This window comes from Danio rerio, chromosome 4, assembly GCF_049306965.1.
Source record: "Danio rerio strain Tuebingen ecotype United States chromosome 4, GRCz12tu, whole genome shotgun sequence".
Taxonomy (NCBI): domain Eukaryota; kingdom Metazoa; phylum Chordata; class Actinopteri; order Cypriniformes; family Danionidae; genus Danio; species Danio rerio.
Genome location: NC_133179.1, coordinates 64,216,257 through 64,237,020, shown reverse-complemented (window position 1 = coordinate 64,237,020; position 20,764 = coordinate 64,216,257). Strand labels below are relative to the sequence as shown.

At 36.2% G+C, this 20,764-nt stretch overlaps 2 protein-coding genes across 6 annotated transcripts in view; one reads left to right on the top strand and one right to left on the bottom strand.

The window, feature by feature from the left end:
• The window catches only part of LOC137489786 (uncharacterized), a 284,916-nt gene that overhangs the window by 192,503 nt on the left and 71,649 nt on the right, over positions 1-20,764 (bottom strand). The window lies entirely within an intron of this gene.
• LOC137491029 (uncharacterized) lies at positions 619-19,770 on the top strand. 5 transcript variants are annotated; one of them, XM_073948483.1, is made up of 4 exons: positions 619-658; positions 992-1,141; positions 9,384-9,468; positions 15,877-19,770. In XM_073948483.1, the coding sequence occupies exon 4, from the start codon at positions 16,044-16,046 to the stop codon at positions 17,220-17,222; it is 1,179 nt and encodes a 392-aa protein (XP_073804584.1). In that variant the 5' UTR covers positions 619-658; positions 992-1,141; positions 9,384-9,468; positions 15,877-16,043; the 3' UTR covers positions 17,223-19,770. The 5 variants fall into 5 exon arrangements, with proteins under 5 accessions (XP_073804584.1, XP_073804585.1, XP_068076177.1 ...); XM_073948484.1 differs by having other exon boundaries at positions 619-862; XM_068220076.2 differs by lacking the exon at positions 9,384-9,468.

The window sequence follows — 20,764 nt, the reverse complement described above, 5'->3', positions numbered from 1 at the left end:
AATTCCAAGAACTTTTTGTGTGCAAGAAAGTTTTGAAAAAAGCAGCCATGTCCAAAGTAGCAACTGTTGAAGCATATAGTGGCTGTTTTTGCCTCTGTATTCTCTATATTTGCATTCAGCAGAAGAAACTCAAACAGGTTTGGCTCAAGTAGAGGATGAGTAAATAACAGAATTGTGATTTGTTTTTTTAAGTTAAACTACCCCTTTATTGCTTCTGTAAGTAAAGGTAAATTAAATATTTTACTGAATATATTGCTAAAAAAATGGCAGGAAACGTGGAACACAGAAAATAAGAGACAACAATTCATGTGGAAAAAGGAAACTCTATATAGGCCTATGAAGTTGTAGAAATAGAAAAGAAGAGGTCATAATTATGAGGATGAGATTTGGGCTCAGATATTAATAGGAAAGTAATGTGTTGTAGACATATACAAATCATTATAAAGTGGATTTAAAAAGTAAAGAAAATGTTTAGATTTAAGGTTTGTGTGAGAGAGCAGATATAGTGTAAAGTGAAAACCATGGGAGAAATGTATCAATAAGTCATGACTGCAACTGTAAGTGGCAAAAAAGCTAAACAAAAAAGACTTTTATTTTGGCATGGCATGTGACGTCATCAGACGGCGCCGCTTCAGCGCTGTAATGCAAATGGAGTAAGGTTTGTTTGAAAACGTTTACACAGTTATAAACCCATTTAAAGTTAAAGTTCTAAAGTTTTAGGGTTTTATACGATGTTATATTATGTTACTGCTGTTAAAAAAATAATATTTTAACCCTTTATACAACTATTTTAGTATTGTAGTACTATTTATTCTCAGTAACCGAAGGCTGTTGTTCGAATAAAGTAACAGAAAAGTGTGTAGTAAGTCTTTTTATGAAACTTTTTACCTGATTTATTTTTGTTAATCACTCTTATATAAAGAAAACATTGAAGCAAGTGTTGAAGAGAAGTTATTTTGTTTCTGTTCATTGTTTTATTTATTTTAAACAGGATAAAGTGTCCAAACGCAGAGAAAATCTCCTGCTGAATTGACTGATCTTCACACTGTTATAAAGATGGCGTTTATTAAAGAGGAGAGTGAAGATGTGAAGATTGAAGAAACATTCACAGTCAAACAGGAAGATCCGCAGAAACAAACAGGTTAGTTTCCATTCTCAAAGACCAACTCAGTCATTTGATCAGATATATTTTAATAATAAGAATACTAAATTAAATCCATCTTGCAGCCTTGAGTGTGCGGCCTAGTTCTCCTAAATGCACATAAGCACTCATTGAAAGACAGGAATGAGTTTATTTTGTTACTTGTTCTCATGTCTTTTGTCATTATTTTATGTATTATTAGTCTCCCATTTCCTCTACCTTCTTGAGGTTATTGCTTTTCTTGTTCTGCTGTTTTTGTAAAGCGTAAAACTGAGCTGAGGATATTTGACCTACAGTATTCTCATAGATGATATCTGCTATTACAGTGATAGTGTTGGCTTAGTACTTTCCATTTGCATATGTCACGTTGATCACAATTCTTCTTTATGGGGTTAAACTTGTTTCTAGTTCTAACAGATAGTGTCTGAGTTAGAATGACATCAATATTATAATAACTAAATACCAGGGCAATTGAGTTTAAACAGAGTTTCCACTGGGGTCTTAAATTCTAAAATCAAAATTTTAGGCCATAAGAAGTCTTTAAACTTTTTATTCAAAAAGGCCATTTTAACTATCATAATGTTTTAATTATTTTTCTTACAATAACATTTGTTTAAATGTGCTTCATGTGTTTACTGCTCAGGACACTAACCTGGACAGACTGTTGTGCATAGATTTAGCTTATTATAGTTTTTAAAACTTTTAAAAATTTGTTCATATTTTATTTTAAAGAAAGTTTATTTTGGAAAAAAGTTTGTGGATACAAGTAAAGCTTGCTTGTTTTTACACAATATTTAAAATATTTTGCTAAGAAATGTCTAAAAATTTTATCAATTTATTATTGTATTATTAAATGTTTTAAATTATAATATTTTTTTTAAGGGCAAACAAAAATCTTTTCAATCTGGGTCATTTGAAAAATTCTTTAGCCCTTTATGAGTCTAAAAATTCAGTCATAACGATCTTAAAAATGTCTTTAAAAGTCTTACATTTTACTTGGTGAAACCTGAAAGACCCTGGTTAAAAGTATGTCAAAAAATGTTAATTTCTCTTTGTTTGCCAAATTGTGTATTGTGGCAAAAATTTTATAAAGAGAGCAATTGCACACAGGATAATTGTTTCTTTGGTGTTTTAGTCGCTGGTCAAATCAGTAAAATTGGTTTTGACCTATTAAGTTGTTTAAATAATGTTTTAACACAAAAGGAGCACTGTATATAAAAAATAGAGCTCACCAATACTTTTATCAGATCATAAAACACATTCAACATTTGAAACACCTAAAACAAACAGACAAAAAGAAATCAGCTTATGCCTCTCAACTATGGCAAGTCTTTTCCCTACAGTGCAATCTGGGAACTATAAATGAATGTTGTATGATTGTCTTAACATGCACTGCAGCCAAAAATAAATATAACTCTTAACCACTGCTAAGATAGATACGCTGATTATTGATGTCTGTGTCTCTAAAGTGATTCAGATGCTCAATGTGTTTTAATATAACACCACAGCTGAGGTCCATTTTCTTGAAAAACACTGAATTTGGTTTCTGATATGATAAACCATCAATTACACATAATTTGCACAGTAAAGGTGTTCATCATCAGTGCTTAATCATCACTTAATTAATCATTTCATTGTCTCATTAACTTTAACTCTGCTGCTGAGTACATTTTGCTCAATTTAGAGAGGGACCAAATATTCTCTGAACTGAGTAAATTTTACTCTGAGGATTTTGCTGTGAATTAATAAATAGGTTGATGGAAATGTCATGATGCACATGACTTTTGAAATATATGCATAAAAACATGCGCATAACTGAGTAGGATAAACTTCTTATTCGATTAAAAAAAGATAAACTTACGTAAACTACTCAAGCACTTTTACTGAACAAATTCCAGTATGAGCATTAAAAAAGGTTTGTTATATGAGATCTTATGATAGGGCAGCTCGATTATGGGCAAAATTATAATCACGATTATTTTGGTCATTATTGTAATCACAATTATTTAAAACGATTATGAGTTGAAGTCATTATTCACCCTCCTGTACAATTTTTTTTTATATATAAAAAATATTTTCCAAATGATGTTTAACAAATTCAGGAATTTTTCACTGTATTTCCTATAATATTTTTTCTTCTGGAGAAAGGCTTATTTGTTTTATTTCAGCTAGAATAAATGCAGTTTTTAATATTTTGAAACCTATTTTAAGGTCAATATTATTAGCCCCCTTAAGCAATATATATTTTTGATTGTCTGCAGAAGAAACTACTGTTATACAATGACTTGCCTAAATACCCTAATTAAGCCTTTGAATGTCACTCCAAGCTGAATACTAGTATCTTGAAAAATATCTGGTAAAATAAAATGTACTGTCATCATAGGAAAGATGAAAGAAATCTGTTATTAGAGATGAGTTATTAAATCTATTATGTTTAAAAATGGGTTGAAAATAAATCTTTCCATTAAACAGAAATTGGGGTTAAAGGGTCATTAATAATTGAGAAGGGCTAATAATTCTGACTTTAACTGTATACAATGCACAGTTATTTTCCTCCTTGTAAATGAGGAAATGAAAATAAATACAATAGAATAAAAATATGAAATAATCTTTAAGCATCTTCACTGTAAGAAAAAAACTTCAGCTACAAAAGTCCTGCAGTCAAGAGCAGTGAGGTATTTTCTCAGGCGGCAGCAGGAATATCGCACGCTGTCACTTTAAGAATAGTGCGGCTCTGATATGGTTTCTCTTTCGCGTGTCTTTTGATTCTCAACTTGTTTGTTTAATACACAAATGAGGGTTAATATGAATAATCACAAAACACAGCACTCTGACACAAGTGTGCATGTATTTGACCATTAAAGCGCTCGCATTAAGATGGCGTTAGATGTGTGTGCTCTGCTCGTCTCCGAGGCTAAGCACGTACACACACAGAAGCATGCAGTCTCGTTTGTGCTTTTTTAAAACATGATTTAAACGTACATCAATGAATGATGCGCATCCCATGCTGCAAACGTTACATTACAGCACATGCTTTTAGTCATTTTCACGTGGAACCGAGCTTTGCAGAGCAACAAATGTGTACAACTGGAAAGGGGGCTGTATGTGATGCAATAATCATTTATCTCGATTAATGTATTTTCATAATTATTAGAAGCTAAAATCGAAATCGGATTTTCGATTAATTATACAGCCCTATCAAATGATGATGAAAATGAGTGTGAATGGACATCCTTGATTCATTGGATAGAAAAGCTGATTTATATACACATATTATATACATATTTTTATGCAATATTCCAGTTTTGCAAATAAATTTAATTCACATTTTTGGATGGAAACATAGCTATTGCCTACATTTCAGTCACACAAAGAAGTCGTGTACGAGTCATGTACTAGAATGGCTTGTCCTTTAATGAATATTGAGCTTAAATTCACAGACCTTCGACAGGGACATGTACTGTAACTAGATTAATGGGATGAATTCTTATTCTAAAAACTATATTTAGCACTGCTTACATTCTTATTATTCAAATATTTTATATTCAGTCTTCAATTTTTCCACAACACACATAATAAAAATAAAAATAAATTAAATTAATAAATCAATCAAAATCAATCAAAAATAAAACAAATTAGTAAATTAGGGATAAACTCTCACTTAGGATATAATAACCCCTGAGCGTTCAATGTGGGATAGGAAAGGCTGCCAAACCTCATGAAACTTTTTTTGTAGAGCCTTGGATGGTGTAATTAAGGTGCTTGAGTTATAATAGAGAATAGTTAAGGGAATAATGGATTTAACAAAATGGGAGCAGAAGGCAATGCTTGTTTATTATTAAAGTGAAGTCTGAATTGTGACCAAATTCTGAGTGATCCATTAATAACTGGGTTATTTGTAGAATATTGTTTACTCACTAGAATCAAAGCACAAAGTAGTGAACATAAAGACACTGGATTAGACGTGTGCTGTTCCATCAGTAACCAAAGTGGGGCCTCATCATTACAGATGTTTGACAACCAGAATATCAGTTTGTGTAAATTGGCCGCCTAATAATAGTATAAGAAATTTGGCATTGCCGATCCACCCTTTCTTTTTTTTTTTCTCCAAGAATTCCTTTCTCATGCTCGGTCTGAAATAGAAACAGAAGTCTTGGTAGTATTGTCATTTTAATGGAATTGATCTTCCCAGCCAAAGATAAAGGAAGGGTTGACCACCGTGTCATGTCTCGTTTGGCTTTGTCTAATGCCGTTTTAAAATGATTATTGAACAAATCTCTGTATTTGCATGTCACACTCACCAGTGGCACCCCCCGAAAATCTTCTTAGGGGTGGCCAAAAGAGGTGGTGGCACACAAAAAATAATGAATTCAGTGTAATGTTATATTTTTGTGTCTGGTAAATGAAATAATGTGGTTTTATTTCACTTAATTATTTACTCTTGAAATATTGTAGTTTATTCCTTGAAATAATTCACCAAGTACATGTGTAAACTAAATAAAAGTCTATATTTAGTTTAAAAAAAATTCATATATATATATATATATATATATATATATATATATATATATATATATATATATATATATATACATATATATATATATATAAAATGTTTATTATATATATATATATATATATATATATATATATATATATATAATGTTTATTATATATATATATATATATATATATATATATATATATATATATATATATATATATATATATATAAACTTTTCTGTTTTTTCCCATACATTTATTGTACAGCATACAGTATATGCCATGTCTAAAATTAATGAAGATTACACTCACACCTAGATATACAAATTTATCGGATTGGAAGGACATTTCCTGTGCTCTATCATTGATAGGGAAAAGGAAACTCTTTGTCTGAAATAACAAAAATACCATACTCTACTTCTGACATTAAGGAAAGTAACTGCTTGTCCAGGAAAAATTGTCAATCCTGGAGTAGGTTTGATGCACAGGTGAATAGAAGGAAAATTGCTTGGATGATGGATATTTTAATCTCCAGAGGTCACTTACACCATATGTCTGAAATGAAGGAGTTGAAACAGTGTGCTGGCTGACTTGATGTATTTCTCGAAAATAGGGCTGTATATTGGCAAGGGCCTCACGATATGATACTTATCTCGATACATGGGTCACGATACAATATATCCCGATATAATACGATACAATAACTATTGTGATATTTTGCAATAGTTTGTATTAGTATGTGTGTCATGTTATATTGACAACTGGATAAAGTCAGCAGACAAATAAAAATTCCAATTTATTTTCTATCTATTTCAATTCATTAGAACTGTAAAGTGTGATTGAAAAGAGAATTCACTTAACTAAAATGTATATGCCACCAAAGTCACGTATGAATAAAGTAAAAAATGTATAAAACTAAAGTAAGTAAAAAATTTTGAAAGCATCAAGTAAACATAAAATGAACACTATTAAAAAAAGAAACTTAAGTGTCCAAAATCAGGACTTGAAATTGCGACCATTTTGGTCGCATACGCGCCCAAAATTTTATACGACCTCAAAATATATTTGGCAATTATTTGTGCAAGTGCATAAAATTGTTGTTGTGCGACCAGTTTTCACAGCAAAATGTTCACCACATGCTCAGATTTAGGAGGCACTACCGCATTAAGCATCTTTGCACCTAAAAACACCAAACGCAGCGCTCAGGAATGGTTTAAAACAGTTGATATGTCAACTTGCTGCTGTTTCAACAACAGGTCCTTCCATTTTATGTTCCATTTCTCCTATGCAGTTTTCAGTAACTCTGCAATATTATTTGAGGTAGAAGGAAGCTTGTTAATGTTATCCAGTGTAGTTTGCCTTGAATCAAGAGGTTTCGGTTAAGAACGTAGTGATGCTAATTCATCGACGTGGTGCCTTTTTAAGTGATAACACAAGTTCGTAGTGTTTCTTGAATATTTTACGTTAGATTTGCAAAGCTTGCAAATGGCATTTTTTGTCTGATTCAGTTCTCTGGTATAGTGTTAAAGCCAAAGTGCAGCCACACATCAGCTCTAAAAGCTGGCGGCGCCTTTATATTTTCCACCATGTTCACTCTTGCTTACTTCTGATACCGTACTACTTAGCGTTTTGTTGGTAGCGAGTTAGCGACATCTACTGGAGCAGAGGGGGAGGTTGTTTGGCACAATATTTCAGGTTGGACTATCGATACACTATCGTTAAAAGAAATGATCACTATAGTTGGATATATCAATATGTTTGCACAGCCCCACTCGAAAAGCTAGAACGGTCCAAAATTGGGTGCAAAACACAATTTAATCGCCTCCTAATATTAAATTGTGTGTGTCGAGACTAGGCGAAATTGAAAATAAATAACTGAAAAATTGTACATTGTCCCAATTAGGAGCATACACATTGGCCCGGACCACAGACATGTTAAAAGTTTGGATTATTATGTATTTGTCATTTTTATCCAACACATTTGAATCCATAACAAACTGTACATTCTTATGTATGAGTACAGTAATAGTAGTGCTATTGAAGTTTGAATAATATATTTGTGTATAGGCTCCTCTATTAAGTTTAGAATAGTCTTTTTTTAACAGATGTGTCTCCTGTAAATATACAATATCAGATTTTAACTTATTAAGATATGCAAACACCTTATTTCGTTTCACTGGGTGATTTAGCCCCCGCACATTCCAACTGGTAAAGTTTGTCTTTACTCCACCTACTTTATGGAGGGCTGTCAAAAACATTTATCAGAAGCATCCGAAAGGTATCTGTGGGTTTTGTATGTGGGGGGATGTGTGGGGGAGAGAGGAAAGAAAAAAAGGGGTGATCGCACATACACTTATAAACATGAAACAACACAATATTGAAACTTTGCATGTTAACTTGCACACACTTACAGCTACTCCCATTCTTACGCCCCATTCACACAGGGTTTTAGCGTTAACGCTTGACTGAAGGTGTGTCTGAAGTTTGGGCTGTATCAATCGTCATAGAAGCGTCAGCTAATAAAATTCAGTCAGCAATAGGCCACTGTCTAGCTGGTGTATTTGCATACAACGATCTGATTGGTAGACGCTTCCCTCTGCGCTTGAAAAGTTGTGCTAGTCAGTAATGCAGTTCGACAATGCCTGATGTCACCCATTCAAAGTGAAGCCCTGTGTGAATGGGGCGTTAACTAGCTGACCATATGGGACCTCACGTAAAAAAAACAAAACATTTGAACAGCTCTTGATTTTTTTACTACAAAGCTTCCCCATTATTGACTAAATATACTTGAGAACTAGAAATAACAACAACAAACGTGCTAAAGTGGTAATTTAAAAGTTAAACAGAGAGTGACATTAACATTTGTATTGTCTTTGACAGGAAAGTGTAGTGTCATGATTGCCTTCATTTCAATGGCTTTCTTCAAAATATCCTCTTTTTCAGAAAAGTAGTGGCTTTTCACAAAGGCGCGTGTCGGTTTCTTGTCGTCCACTGGTTTGCTGCGTAGAGTGTAGTGTGTTCCAGAAGTGGAGTCTTTTCAAGGTTTATGGTATCTTTTAGGAGGCCGGCTACAAATTTTGTCATGCGTCTGCCATGCTCCCGTCCTTCAGTAACTTCTGTAATGCAGAGATATGAGTGGCGAGACCTCTTCTCAAGATCCACGCTTCGGTCTCTCAGCAGAGCCAACTCCTTTTTCACGATACTACATTCTTTTTCCAGAGTAGTAAGAGAGTAGATGCAGCTTGCACTTCGGGGTTAGCATAAGCATGGAGGCTAGTAACGGATTCCGCCTCCCTACAGTTGCTTCGGCAACTGTACAGTTGCTTTTACTCATTCTGATTTAAGTTGAATTACGCTCAAACCAGCTAGACTCCGACACTTATAAACGCTTATTTTCCGGTATAGGTAGGTTTAAGGTAATAGTATTTAGGATAAGAGCAATATTAAATGAAATTTTAAGTTTCATGTGAGGACCTCAACAGATTGCGTCTTTACATGGTGCCGCTACAACCGGAAATCCAAAACAAACAATATAACCATAATCACAATGAAACACAAAACCTTCAGCACTTATAACTCAAATGAAAGTAAAGAAAAAAATGCAAATGATTTCTGGCCAGCAGATTCATCAGATTTGAGTATGGGGAAAAAATAATAATGATAAAAATAGTACGAGGAGAAAACAAAACAAGAGAAGCAAATTAGGGTAAAGAAAACAAAAACTTTTGCTTATCTACAGAGCGGAGGAGTCAAGGCAAATGAGAGGGGAATGGTAAATGTGAAGGTGTGGATATGAAGGTTGAGGGCGTCGCCAAACCCAGCTGGTGAGTAGCAGTCACGGGTGCCTAACAGGAATCTCTGACACTGTCAATGCGTAATGAAGGCTTTCTGCAGCTGACTACATGTCAGCAAGATAAATCGGTAAATTGATTTTGTTTAGGACACACTGCACTGAAGTCTTTGGTTAGGCACTCGTTCACAGACATCACGAACACTTCAGTAACAAGACAGCGGTCTTTGCTCTGTTGCTTCAATACATACTTTAGCTTTTTGTTTCTCACAGCGAGTCGTTAAGTTTACACTGCTCAACTCTACCTGGTGTCTCTACTCGTTTCCCTGCACTGGTACAGTTCAGTCAACTTCTCTTTCTTCCGCACACCACATAATGCTGCCCTCTTCAACTCTCCTCCTCCTCCTTTTTACTCTCACCCATTTCCTTTTTGTCGTCCCATGGGTGGAGACAAATAAAACAATGTTGACTGTCGTCACAGAAAACACCAACAATCATAAATGCATGATTATATGCTGTTATGGCTTTGCAATAAAAAAAATTGTTGTTATAATCAGGGCTTTACTTTAAAGGGCCATGAAACCCCCTCGTTTCAGCAGGGTGTTTTCACACCTCTACTTTGGAAAAAGTCAGAAAAGTGGGCGTGTCCAGCTGTTTAGGGGGGAGGGTCGGAGGAGCTAAAATGGGAGGGTGTGGGAGTCTATTTGGTCTATTTGGGCACGCGCGAGTTTCAGAGTCAAAATACACACACAGGAGAAAGTGATGGTGTTTAACCTACATGGACATCTGTAGTTAAATTATTTGCCAAATTATTAAATGGTGGACTTTAACTGCAGTTTGGCTCTTTGATTCAGGGAATTTATTCATGCCCCTCGCGACAAACAAGATATTTGATTCGAGGATCTGCTCTAAGCGTGTATTTTTCATGCAATGTTTGATACCGCACGGCGAATGAGAGAAAAAAAACCTCCGCATTTCCCGGAAACTTAGATGCACTTGCCAGGTAGCGTCAGAAAGTGTTATTCCGGTCACAAAATGCGGTAAAAACCCTACACGAGGTAAAAGTTTGGTTGTGGTGCTAACATGTTTACACTCGGTGCAATAGTTAACTTAGTTCGATACGAACAAACTGAATAAACAAAGAGCGCTGGTCGCTCACTTACCAAATCTGTAGAGACAGGACAATCACCAGCAACTAGAGCCACGTCTTTATGAAGAGAAGACTACAAGCGAATCCGGATCTCAGCGTTTGCAGGTGAGAACAGCTCTCAGGTAAACAATAATCCTCCTTAGACACGTAAGTTACTGTTGTCGAGCGTCGCGTACACTGTTAATCCACACGTGACTCCAGATGAGCTCTCACAGAGAGAAAATGAAAACAAAACTTAACGGCAGCAAACTATAAAAGCAACACTTCACGCTTGTTTTGCCAACACAACTTGGCGTCTCTGTTGTGTAAACACGGTGACACTAATGAATATTAATGAAGTTGCACAATAGAGCGCACTGATTGATTTGAACCAAGCCTTACTCATGCATTAATGCATCACACTGTAAGATGTAATAAGACACACTCTGGCACAGACGTCCAGTCTGCACGCTGGAATACACGCTATTATGTCATGACCGTGACGAAGCTTTAAAAATTAGTTTCAAACAGGAAGTACGAATTTGCTTGAAATAACGCAAAAACAACCAATTTACACTTTTTAGTGAAATATAGGTGTCCTAATAGTGTTTTTAGCAGTGTGGGACACATATATCACTGTCAACAGCTCAAAAAATGTGTTTTGGTGTTTCGTGACCCTTTAACACCAGCCAACCCGCCAAATGCGGGTAGATTTCAGCTTTGGCGGGTTAGACAGACAATCCCACTAGCCACTTTGGCTGGTTAAAAATATTTTTTTAAATTGTAGTTTTTCTAAAAGCTGGGTCCGGCAATACAAGGATGCCCCAATATAGGTGCCAATGTGATCTTAGAATCGAGAAGTAAAATAATTGTGATCATGCGAGCAGAAGAAAGCAAGTGAATACCGAATGAGAGGATGTTGATCACCTGCGCTACCAGCTGATGTGATGTGCGCGACTGCTTAACGCGTGCGCGCTCCCGAATCGTGAAGCAACCCTGTTCAATCGGTTCTCTTTCAAATAAACTAGACAAAATGTGATGAACATGCACCCACGGTCCTAATGCTTTTAAGAGCTTAAAATGTGTCTTTTTGTAAGCATTACCGGTTGCTTTCACTTTGAACAGATTATTAAATGGCCTAAAGTTAACCGTGTGTATGTGATCATCCTTTCATTATCACATACGGTATGTTTCACCTGCTTTCATTTGCATAAGGTTTTATTTGCTTTTATTTTTGTTAAAATGGTTTAATTATTAATATTTAATAGATCCGAGAGATCTTTAGCCATGACAGATTACTGTGCATATTTTTGATACATGACAATAGTAATTTTTTAAAAGTCAATTGCTTTTCTTTCTTTTTTAAGAAATGTTTTGTTGAATAAAAAGTACAGTATACAGCTATATTTTGCTTGTTTTGACACATTAAAAATTTGTGGCTAAAAAATAATTATTGTTTCGTGTGGTTATAGAGAAAATTTGGTACATCCTTAATTTTGAGCTCTAAAAAAGTCATGTGAAATAAAAACTAATTGCAGTATAACACTATGAAACCATGACTCCTTTGCTCATGCTCATTGAGCAAACTCATACTCGACACACAAAAAGTGAAATGAATTAGGAAGCATGTGGACATAACACAAAATTTAAATCAAGTAAGTTTAGCATGTCACCATCAAATTTATGCATATAAAATATATTTTCCCAACAACAAAATTGTGGCTAGTAAAAATGCTTAGTGGCCAGTAACATTGGAAAACAACTAGCCACAGTGGCCGGTGATTAAAAAAAGTTAAGGTAAAGCCCTGGTCATAATAGAGGCCAATGGAAAAAACGCAGCTATGAATATAACGAAAATGGAGTAAATTTGCCCAGAGTGTATAGTTTTTTTATTTTTTTATTGCAAAGCATTTTCCCAGAATATGTCAAAATAAGATGTCCCTTAATATCAATCTCTTTGCTGAAACACAAAGTTTTGGTCAAATTAAGCCTCAAAATCACCCCAGATTGGATGAAAATGACCCAACAGCACACAAGAAGAAAGGTGCACATTCCAGCCTTTATGCAGATGCTGTACAGGTATGTCTTATGTAGGGGTCACTCATCTGAGCTAGCCTGCCATCCAGGAGCAGATAGCACCCTTGGGTTAATCATGGTTATTCAATAATAATGGTTCTGGTGCCTCTAAATGGTGTGTAACACTGTTCAGTTTGTGTTGGCTTGTCACTGGGTTACCCCCATCCTGTGCAACACAGTAGTCCTCACTGTGGTGGGAAGATTCTTGAAGGCAGCTTCACTTTATTCCCTTCCCCAAATTACCTTCATCGAGGAAGACAGCAGCCATTGTTTTGGATCTTCGTATTCCGTACTCATGGCCTCCAAGTTCACATGGTTTTAGACAGGGGTCCCCAATTTGTGTCCAGGTTTTGGGCAGAATTCTGCTGACAGCTGGGGGCAACTGCTAGCCTCTCTCACGAGCACCACCCACAGACCAATGGCCAGGCCGAGCAAGCTAATCTGTGACTGGAGAGGGTCTTGCGTTGCGTTGCCATTATCTTGGAGTTTCAGATTAACCATGGTCAAATATGCATATAACTCCCTTCCCATCTTGCCTATGGGCTTGTCTCCCTTTCACTGCTGCTTAGGCTACCAGCCCCCTCTGTAGACTGATTTCTCGAGGCCGCCATTTTAAAAGCAAAATCGAGGCCGCTTTGGGAAGAATCCTGGAAGTATCCCCTGGAGTCACACAGGAACATTGTGTACCTGGATGTATATCTTAATCACAGCCATTTCTGGTGGGCACCAGTGAACACTATGCCAAATCAGCACTGTTTAAGAGTGGCACTTAAATGTTAGCGAGAAATGAACGTTTTTAAAACTTCAGTTCCGTGACAACACTATTACAGACAACACGAGGGGTGTGCTACAGAGGACTGCAATGTTTTATCGCTCACCCGGTTACATAGGCTGAAGCAAGGAATGGTCCCCACTGTGTTTACCTGGTGCCATGAACTGAATCCTAGGAGGACACTTAAGCGTATTATTCTTAAAGAGATTGTAATTTAGTTTGATACCTAACCTGCTTTTAATTGTTTAAATTAAACTTAACTGAATGATATTAAAGTGATGTTTACACCATTTGCATTTTGAAATCGCAGCAACAGCTGGAGGTTTGTAGTCCACAGCATGTTGTTGCAATGTTTACAGTGCTGATCCTATACTTAAGTTTTTTTTCTCACCCCAGCCTAGCTTTCGTTCTTTAAAATGGTGGCCTTGTGAAAAAAAAGTGTACTCTCTTCCCAAGAACCAGATGACATTGTTCCCTCATGTATTCGTTCATTCAGAGATGCCTCTAGACATGGAGTATCACCAGAAAAGGGCTGGCAATAGGACTGAAGCGTCTGCCCCCTCTATACATGTGTGGTCAGAAAGTCTGGTTGTCTTCCAAAGACTTTCCTCTGACTTTCCTCCCATAAATTGGGACCCAAATTCATTAGACCATTTACCATTATCAAGGTGCTCAGTCCAGTGTTGTTACAACTTAAATTAAGCTCCAAGTTTAAAAACATTCATCCTTTTTTTTCAAGATCCAGTGTTTCTTGTAGGATTTTTTCCAGCTGTGGCGGCAGGCCTTTTTTTCACACATCTATCAACTACTTGTGGCGTTATTTCAGTGACATATGTTGTAAACGCAGTATTACAAGTTAAGATCGCATTTATGTAATAGCCTGCAAGCTTGTATCCAAATCTCTTTGCTTGTGGACCGATTTCCCCTGCTCATGCACAAAACTTTCTTGCACGCCCCCTCAAATATTTGCTGCTCAAGCGCAGATCTTCTTGTGCACTCTCAAACAAGCGCTGCAGAAGTGCGATTTATTGCGCTTATGTAACAAGTGTTTCCACATTTATTACATTTGCTAGGAATATTTAGGAATGTATTCTCAAATAAACCAATTCTTCTCTCCCCCCTGCAGCCCTTAACCTCTGCTCCTCTGCCTCCCAGGCTGGTTTAGGGTGCACTTACATGCACAGTGCACTGGCTTCTGGATGTGAGGAGGATAGGTAGAGAAGTCATCTGAAACGAGTAGACTGGAAGTCCAGAGGAGAGATGTTGGATTTCGGCTCTGAATTTTCTGGACCGCTTTATCATTGATGAGTTTCATCAGGTCCATAGTGAGTCTTAAGGCAATGCCAGGGGTTGTTCTTAAGGGAGGGGTACTGTCACCGTATGTCACGTGTTTGTTCTCTCCTCCTGTTTTGGGTTACAAATTATCTCATCATCTGCTTTTATTTGCAGTCACAGGAGCTCTCGTTTCCCTTTTTCTGTTTATACCACATCATTTCCCTTCATGTTTGTGAGAATGTTTTCGATTGTTTGTATACAAATAATATTTTACTTACCCTGTATTTGTTTCCAGCACTACTGGTGAGCCAGTGTCTGGTTGTTTTTTCCCCACAGCAATTCCTCAGCGCCACCCAACCGCTTGTTTGATATTTACTTTTTCCAGGACTCACTCCTCAATAAAGACTTGTTGTTTTTCTACATTTGAGTTCACTCTTTTTATTTTTTTTTACTCTTGACACAAGTATTTTCTTTCTTGTTTGTGATTAAAGGTCTTTAGATTTTGGAATGATGTCTAGCTTTTGAGGCTGTTTTGGTCTAATTTATTTGTCAGAAAGGTCCTATTTAGAAGATTTTTTTGATTGTGAATGTGTGGTAGTAATCAGGTCTGGGTGTGGCCAGAGAACTTGAAGCCAGTGTGATAAATTAAAGTGGTTTTATTGGGGGAAAACATTTTCACACAAGGCTATGTAGTTCAAAGTGTTAGAATTCTGCATTGCGTTTGTTACATGCAGATTACTAAACCAGAAAACATTTGTCATTTAAAGGTGCAGATTTAAGGCTTTATGCAGATATGTCTGTGAGGCAAATATTCAGAGATTCAGCTGTTTTTTTCCTGACAGGTTTACCAGTCAGGCACAGAATAAGAAAGCATTCCCTATATGCTTTACAAGTTTTACAAAAACATGTTGTTTTGATGTGATTACGAATATATACAAAAAAAACAACAACAAAAAAACTGGCCATTTACATTTTTTTAAATTTATGTCTCATCAATATGACCAAAATGATCTGGTATTAATCATTTAAGAATCTGCTTAAATGTGTTTGTGTGTAATGGACCCCAGGAGGTTGAAATGAAAAGATCAATCTAAATATGATTGCTGTTTTTACATTTAATCTGCATCAAAATTAAGGTGATTCAATAAGAGTTTTAATGATTTACTAAAAACTGAACTTTTTTATTTCAGACCTAATTAAAGAGTATGAGAAGAGTAAAGAGGAGGAACATCTTGTCAAAATTGAGGACAAAACTCATTTAGAGACTGATGGTATTTTAAAAGCGAGAGACAAGAGTTGTTTTACCTGCACTCAGTGTGGAAAGAGTTTGGCAAGCAAAAGCAAACTGAAGATTCACATGAGGAATCACGCTGGAGAGAAACCCTTCACCTGCACTCAGTGTGGGAAGAGTTTCAGCCAATCATCATCGCTTTATAGACACATGAAGATCCACACCGGAGAAAAACCATTCATATGCACTCTGTGTGGGAAGAGTTTCAGCCAATCATCATCCCTTAATCTACACATGAGGATCCACACTGGAGAGAAACCATTTACATGCACTCAGTGTGGGAAGAGTTTCAACCAATCATCAAACCTTTATCTACACATGAGGATCCACACTGGAGAGAAACCATTCACATGCACTCAGTGTGGGAAGAGTTTCAGCCAATCAACACATCTTAATCTACACATGAGGATCCACACTGGAGAGAAACCATTCACTTGCACTCTGTGTGGGAACAGTTTCAGCCAATCATCATCCTTTAATCAACACATGATGATTCACACTGGAGAGAAACCATTCACATGCACTCAGTGTGGGAAGAGTTTCAGGATATCATCATCGCTTTGTAGACACATGATGACCCACACGATAGAAAAACCATTCACATGCGCTCAGTGTAGGAAGAGTTTCAGCCAATCATCATACCTTAATAAACACATGAGGATCCACACTAGAGAGAAACCATTCACTTGCACTCAGTGTGGGAAGAGTTTCAGCCAATCATCACACCTTAATCTACACATGATGATTCACACTGGAGAGAAACCATTCACATGCACTCAGTGTGGGAAGAGTTTCATGATATCATCATCGCTTTGTAGACACATGATGACCCACACGATAGAGAAACCATTCACTTGCACTCAGTGTGGGAAGAGTTTCAGCCAATCATCACACCTTAATCTACACATGATGATTCACACTGGAGAGAAACCATTCACATGCGCTCAGTGTGGGAAGAGTTTCAGCCAATCATCATATCTTAATAAACACATGAGGATCCACACTGGAGAGAGTCCATTCACATGTTCTCATTGTGGAAAGAGTTTCAGCCACTTATCACACTGTAATAAACACATGAAGATCTCTCGGTGTGAGAGAGTATGTGTGCTTGGAGCAGAGTTGAAACGGCACCAGAGGATTCACACTGGAGAAAAACCGTACAAGTGTTCACAGTGCAGCAAAAGGTTTACTCACTCAGGAACCCTGAAAACACATGAGAGGATTCACACTGGAAAGAAACCGTAGACATAATCAGTGTCTTCAGTTTCACTCATTCTGGGCAGCTTCAGAGACACATGGGATGGTTTCTGGTATGGTGTCGACAGTGTAGCAGCCTAGAAAGAGCACTACCATACACACAGGCATTAATCCCTCTTTTTACATCATATATGATAACCTAAACCATATTTATATAACATGGAGGGGGACAAAAACAAAAAAGGCTAAGACAAAACAAACATTGAAACCTGAAAAAAATGGAAATCCACAGATGAAAAATCTGAGACAGACGGGATAGCTGATGTAGCCTGTGAGCTTGCATTGCAGCAATACATACAGACATCAAAACTTTCTGGATGGATATAAAATCCGATTTACCGCCTTCCAAGATTCTCTCGCAAAAGACGTGAAAATGGAACTAAGTAACTTTAAATAAGAAGTCTGTCAAAAACTTTATGGCCTCATTACGGACCTTAACACAACGGCAGAAAAGGTCAACGAAGCGGAGCAGCAAGTTGGAGAATTTAAGAAGAACGTTGCTGAGATGAAAGAAATGCTCAAATCATCCAAATTCAAGAAAATTTACAAGAGAAACTGTAAAATCTAGAAACACGCTCCGTAGCAATAATATTCGGATTTTTGGCATCCCGGAAGGAAGCGAAGGGAATAATATCCAAGACTTGATGGAAACGATTATTATAATGGTGCTGTTATTTGATGAATTGGACCTTAAAATCCAACAGTGTCACCGGGCACTCGGACCAAAACCACCTGCTGACGCACAGCCTAGATCAGCAGTGGTATTCTTCCTGGAATACAAAACAATGAACCTGGGGCCTCATGTATCAACACAAAAACCTAAAAACTTTGCTTTACTAATGATGAAATTAATGTGGGAATGTGTGCAGATCCACCCCAACTTCATGCCTGGCGTATGCACATTTCTTGTGTGTGTTTGTTTTATTTCCATTGGTGACTCCTAGAGGCAGTTGTGCTAAATTGCTCTCTACAAAGTGTCTTTGAGCCGTGCAATGGCAGCTGTATGAGACAGGTTCATCTGCATGTCTAGCAGGTATATAAGTGTAACATATATGCTGGAGATAAACATTTCGTTCAACATTCCATGAAAATGATCTGGTTTCAATTTCCGGGGCAATTTAGGTCATTCGGTGACAAAAAGTCTGGCCTAAAAAAATTCCTGCTGACAAGTAACGAGTTTGGGACGTTCCACAGAACAGTCCTGAAGTACTCTCTGCCGACTTAAAAGGGACATGGCAGATCTCTCTCTCTGTTCGTATATGTTTTATAGTCCCGTATAGAAAAATTCTGAAAGAAAAGGGGATTAAGTTTTAAACACCACCGCCGGCGAAACTTAAAATCTTTCTGGAAAACAGGGCGGTCATGTACATTTCAATGACGGGGCATCAAGAGATCTGAAAGAAAAAGGACTGATAAACAGTAAAGAAACTATTATAGGAATCTCTGGGAAAGTGAAACAAAGACTTTGGCAAAAGGTTGGAGTGACATCAAAGAAAAGTTAGGAAAAACATCAAGCGAACATCAGGGAAAAGCTATGTTAATTTCCATGGGTCAACACTAGCTCCATTTGAAAGAAGGGTAAAATCTGACAGATCCTAACAAAGAACTCTGAGAGGCTGGTAAAAATTCTTGACTTGATTCACAGATGATGGACATTTAAATCATTTGAAGGAAGAATAGTATTTAACCGAACTGACCAACGTCACAAGATGAACGATTAAAGCACACCAAGACTCGAGTCACTGAGTAACATACTGGTAGGAAGACATAAAGGGATTCTAATTTATACACCTAAAATCCCTTGCTGTAATTAGAAACATTTAACTTGAAAACCTAGCCAGAAATCCAAGAATATGTTTTTGCCAGATATGGGTGCTGAATATATTCGTTAATTTTTTTTTGTGCAATAGGCACAGCAAGGAGAAGGGGCCCTTTAGAGAAGGAAGACTTTCCCCTCACATTAAGAAGTTATTTTAGGCTTAAAGGTTTGAAGACCTTTTTCATTATGTTTTTTTTTTATTTTTTTTTTTTTTATGTGGTTTAAGATATTCATAAATTCGATTAAAAGAAGCAAACTTGTGGCTAAAATGAAAAGAGAAAAGCAATAGATAATCTTCTGGCAAAAGACACATCTTTGATACAGAACATAAGAAATTAAATAAAATGGGTTTTAAGTTTTTTTTTTTCTTCATATAACAATGGTCATAAATAAGGAGTAATTAATCTCAACATTAATCTCAAATAAAATCAACTTCCAATTAATATCGGTTACATTTTACAATAAGGTTCATTAGTTATATACAACTTAAACTCTAACATTGTATTTTCTGCTACAAACATTTCTATAAAGTCACTTTCTTTGTCATTTAATAAGAAATATTCCCGTAATAACCTGAATGACATTTTCTATTTGTTTTTAAATAAAATCCATACATCTACTTTTCTTTTTTCAAAATGTAAAAAAATATTCCCTACTTTGCCATATTACATTCTTTACAATTGTTATACATAAATTAAAAACAGTCATATTGCAACCTTTAACATCGTAACCAAATAATTTTTTTTTCTCCCATTCTTTTTGAGTCATGTTCTCATTATATTTTTCAATTCTTTCACCCCATTCTTGTGGTATTGCTCTTTTTAAATCCTCAAGCTGTTTTACAAGTGTTCCTTTCCCCTCATTCACTTCATTTTCAGATAACATGTCTTCAATTTATCATTTATCACCTCATAGAGCACGTCCTTCACTTGCCTAATTCCAGCTTGCCACCATTTTTTATAATATATTACATTTTCATCTTTCGTGATATTCATGTTTAAAAACAAAGGTTGTTCTAAGAGCTGGTTTCTTCCTTTAGGTACAATGAGCATATTTTCTAAAAAGTTTCCCCAAGCTTCTAAAAGCTCTTCATAAAATGTTGGTATACCTGTCCACATTTCTTTTTTTGTTTTCATAGATAATACACTACATCCCTTATTTACTCGACCACATTTCTTTAAAAAAATAGTGCATGACATTTTTCCACACTGCTTTAATCTTAACATCTACAAAACATTTTACCAATTTTGTCCTTAATGTTTTCACCCTTAAAAGTGGGTCTAAAAGCCCAAGTCCCCCAACTTCTTTCCCTCCAATCAACGTGTCGTCGTATGCTATTTTTGCTCTTTCTTTTCCCCTTAAGAAATCTAAAACACATTTTTTTTTAATTCTTTTATAGTATTCACAAGGCAATGGGTTAACACTCGGCACATACCACATTTTTGATAGCATTAGAGATTTAATTAATAAAACCTTTCCCTTCAATGTCAGGTTACTCAGTTTCCAATATCTCAATCTAATTTCCATCCCTTTTAAAACTCCCTCCCAATTAAAATGATCTGCTTTATTAAAATCCAAACAGATCCAAATGCCTAAAATCTTGATATGCTCATTCTCTTTCTTAAAATGTATGTGCTGAGGTAAAACATCTGCCCTTCCAATTCTCATACACACGCTCTTTTCAACATGAATCTTAGCTCCAGTCCCTTTA

Bases quoted from the DNA above. Each gene is read 5' to 3' on its own strand.
- LOC137491029 (XM_068220076.2), top strand. From the start codon at position 1,057: ATGGCGTTTATTAAAGAGGAGAGTGAAGATGTGAAGATTGAAGAAACA. The intron at 1,142-15,876 runs GTTAGTTTCCAT...TTTTTATTTCAG, and splicing joins AGATCCGCAGAAACAAACAG to ACCTAATTAAAGAGTATGAG.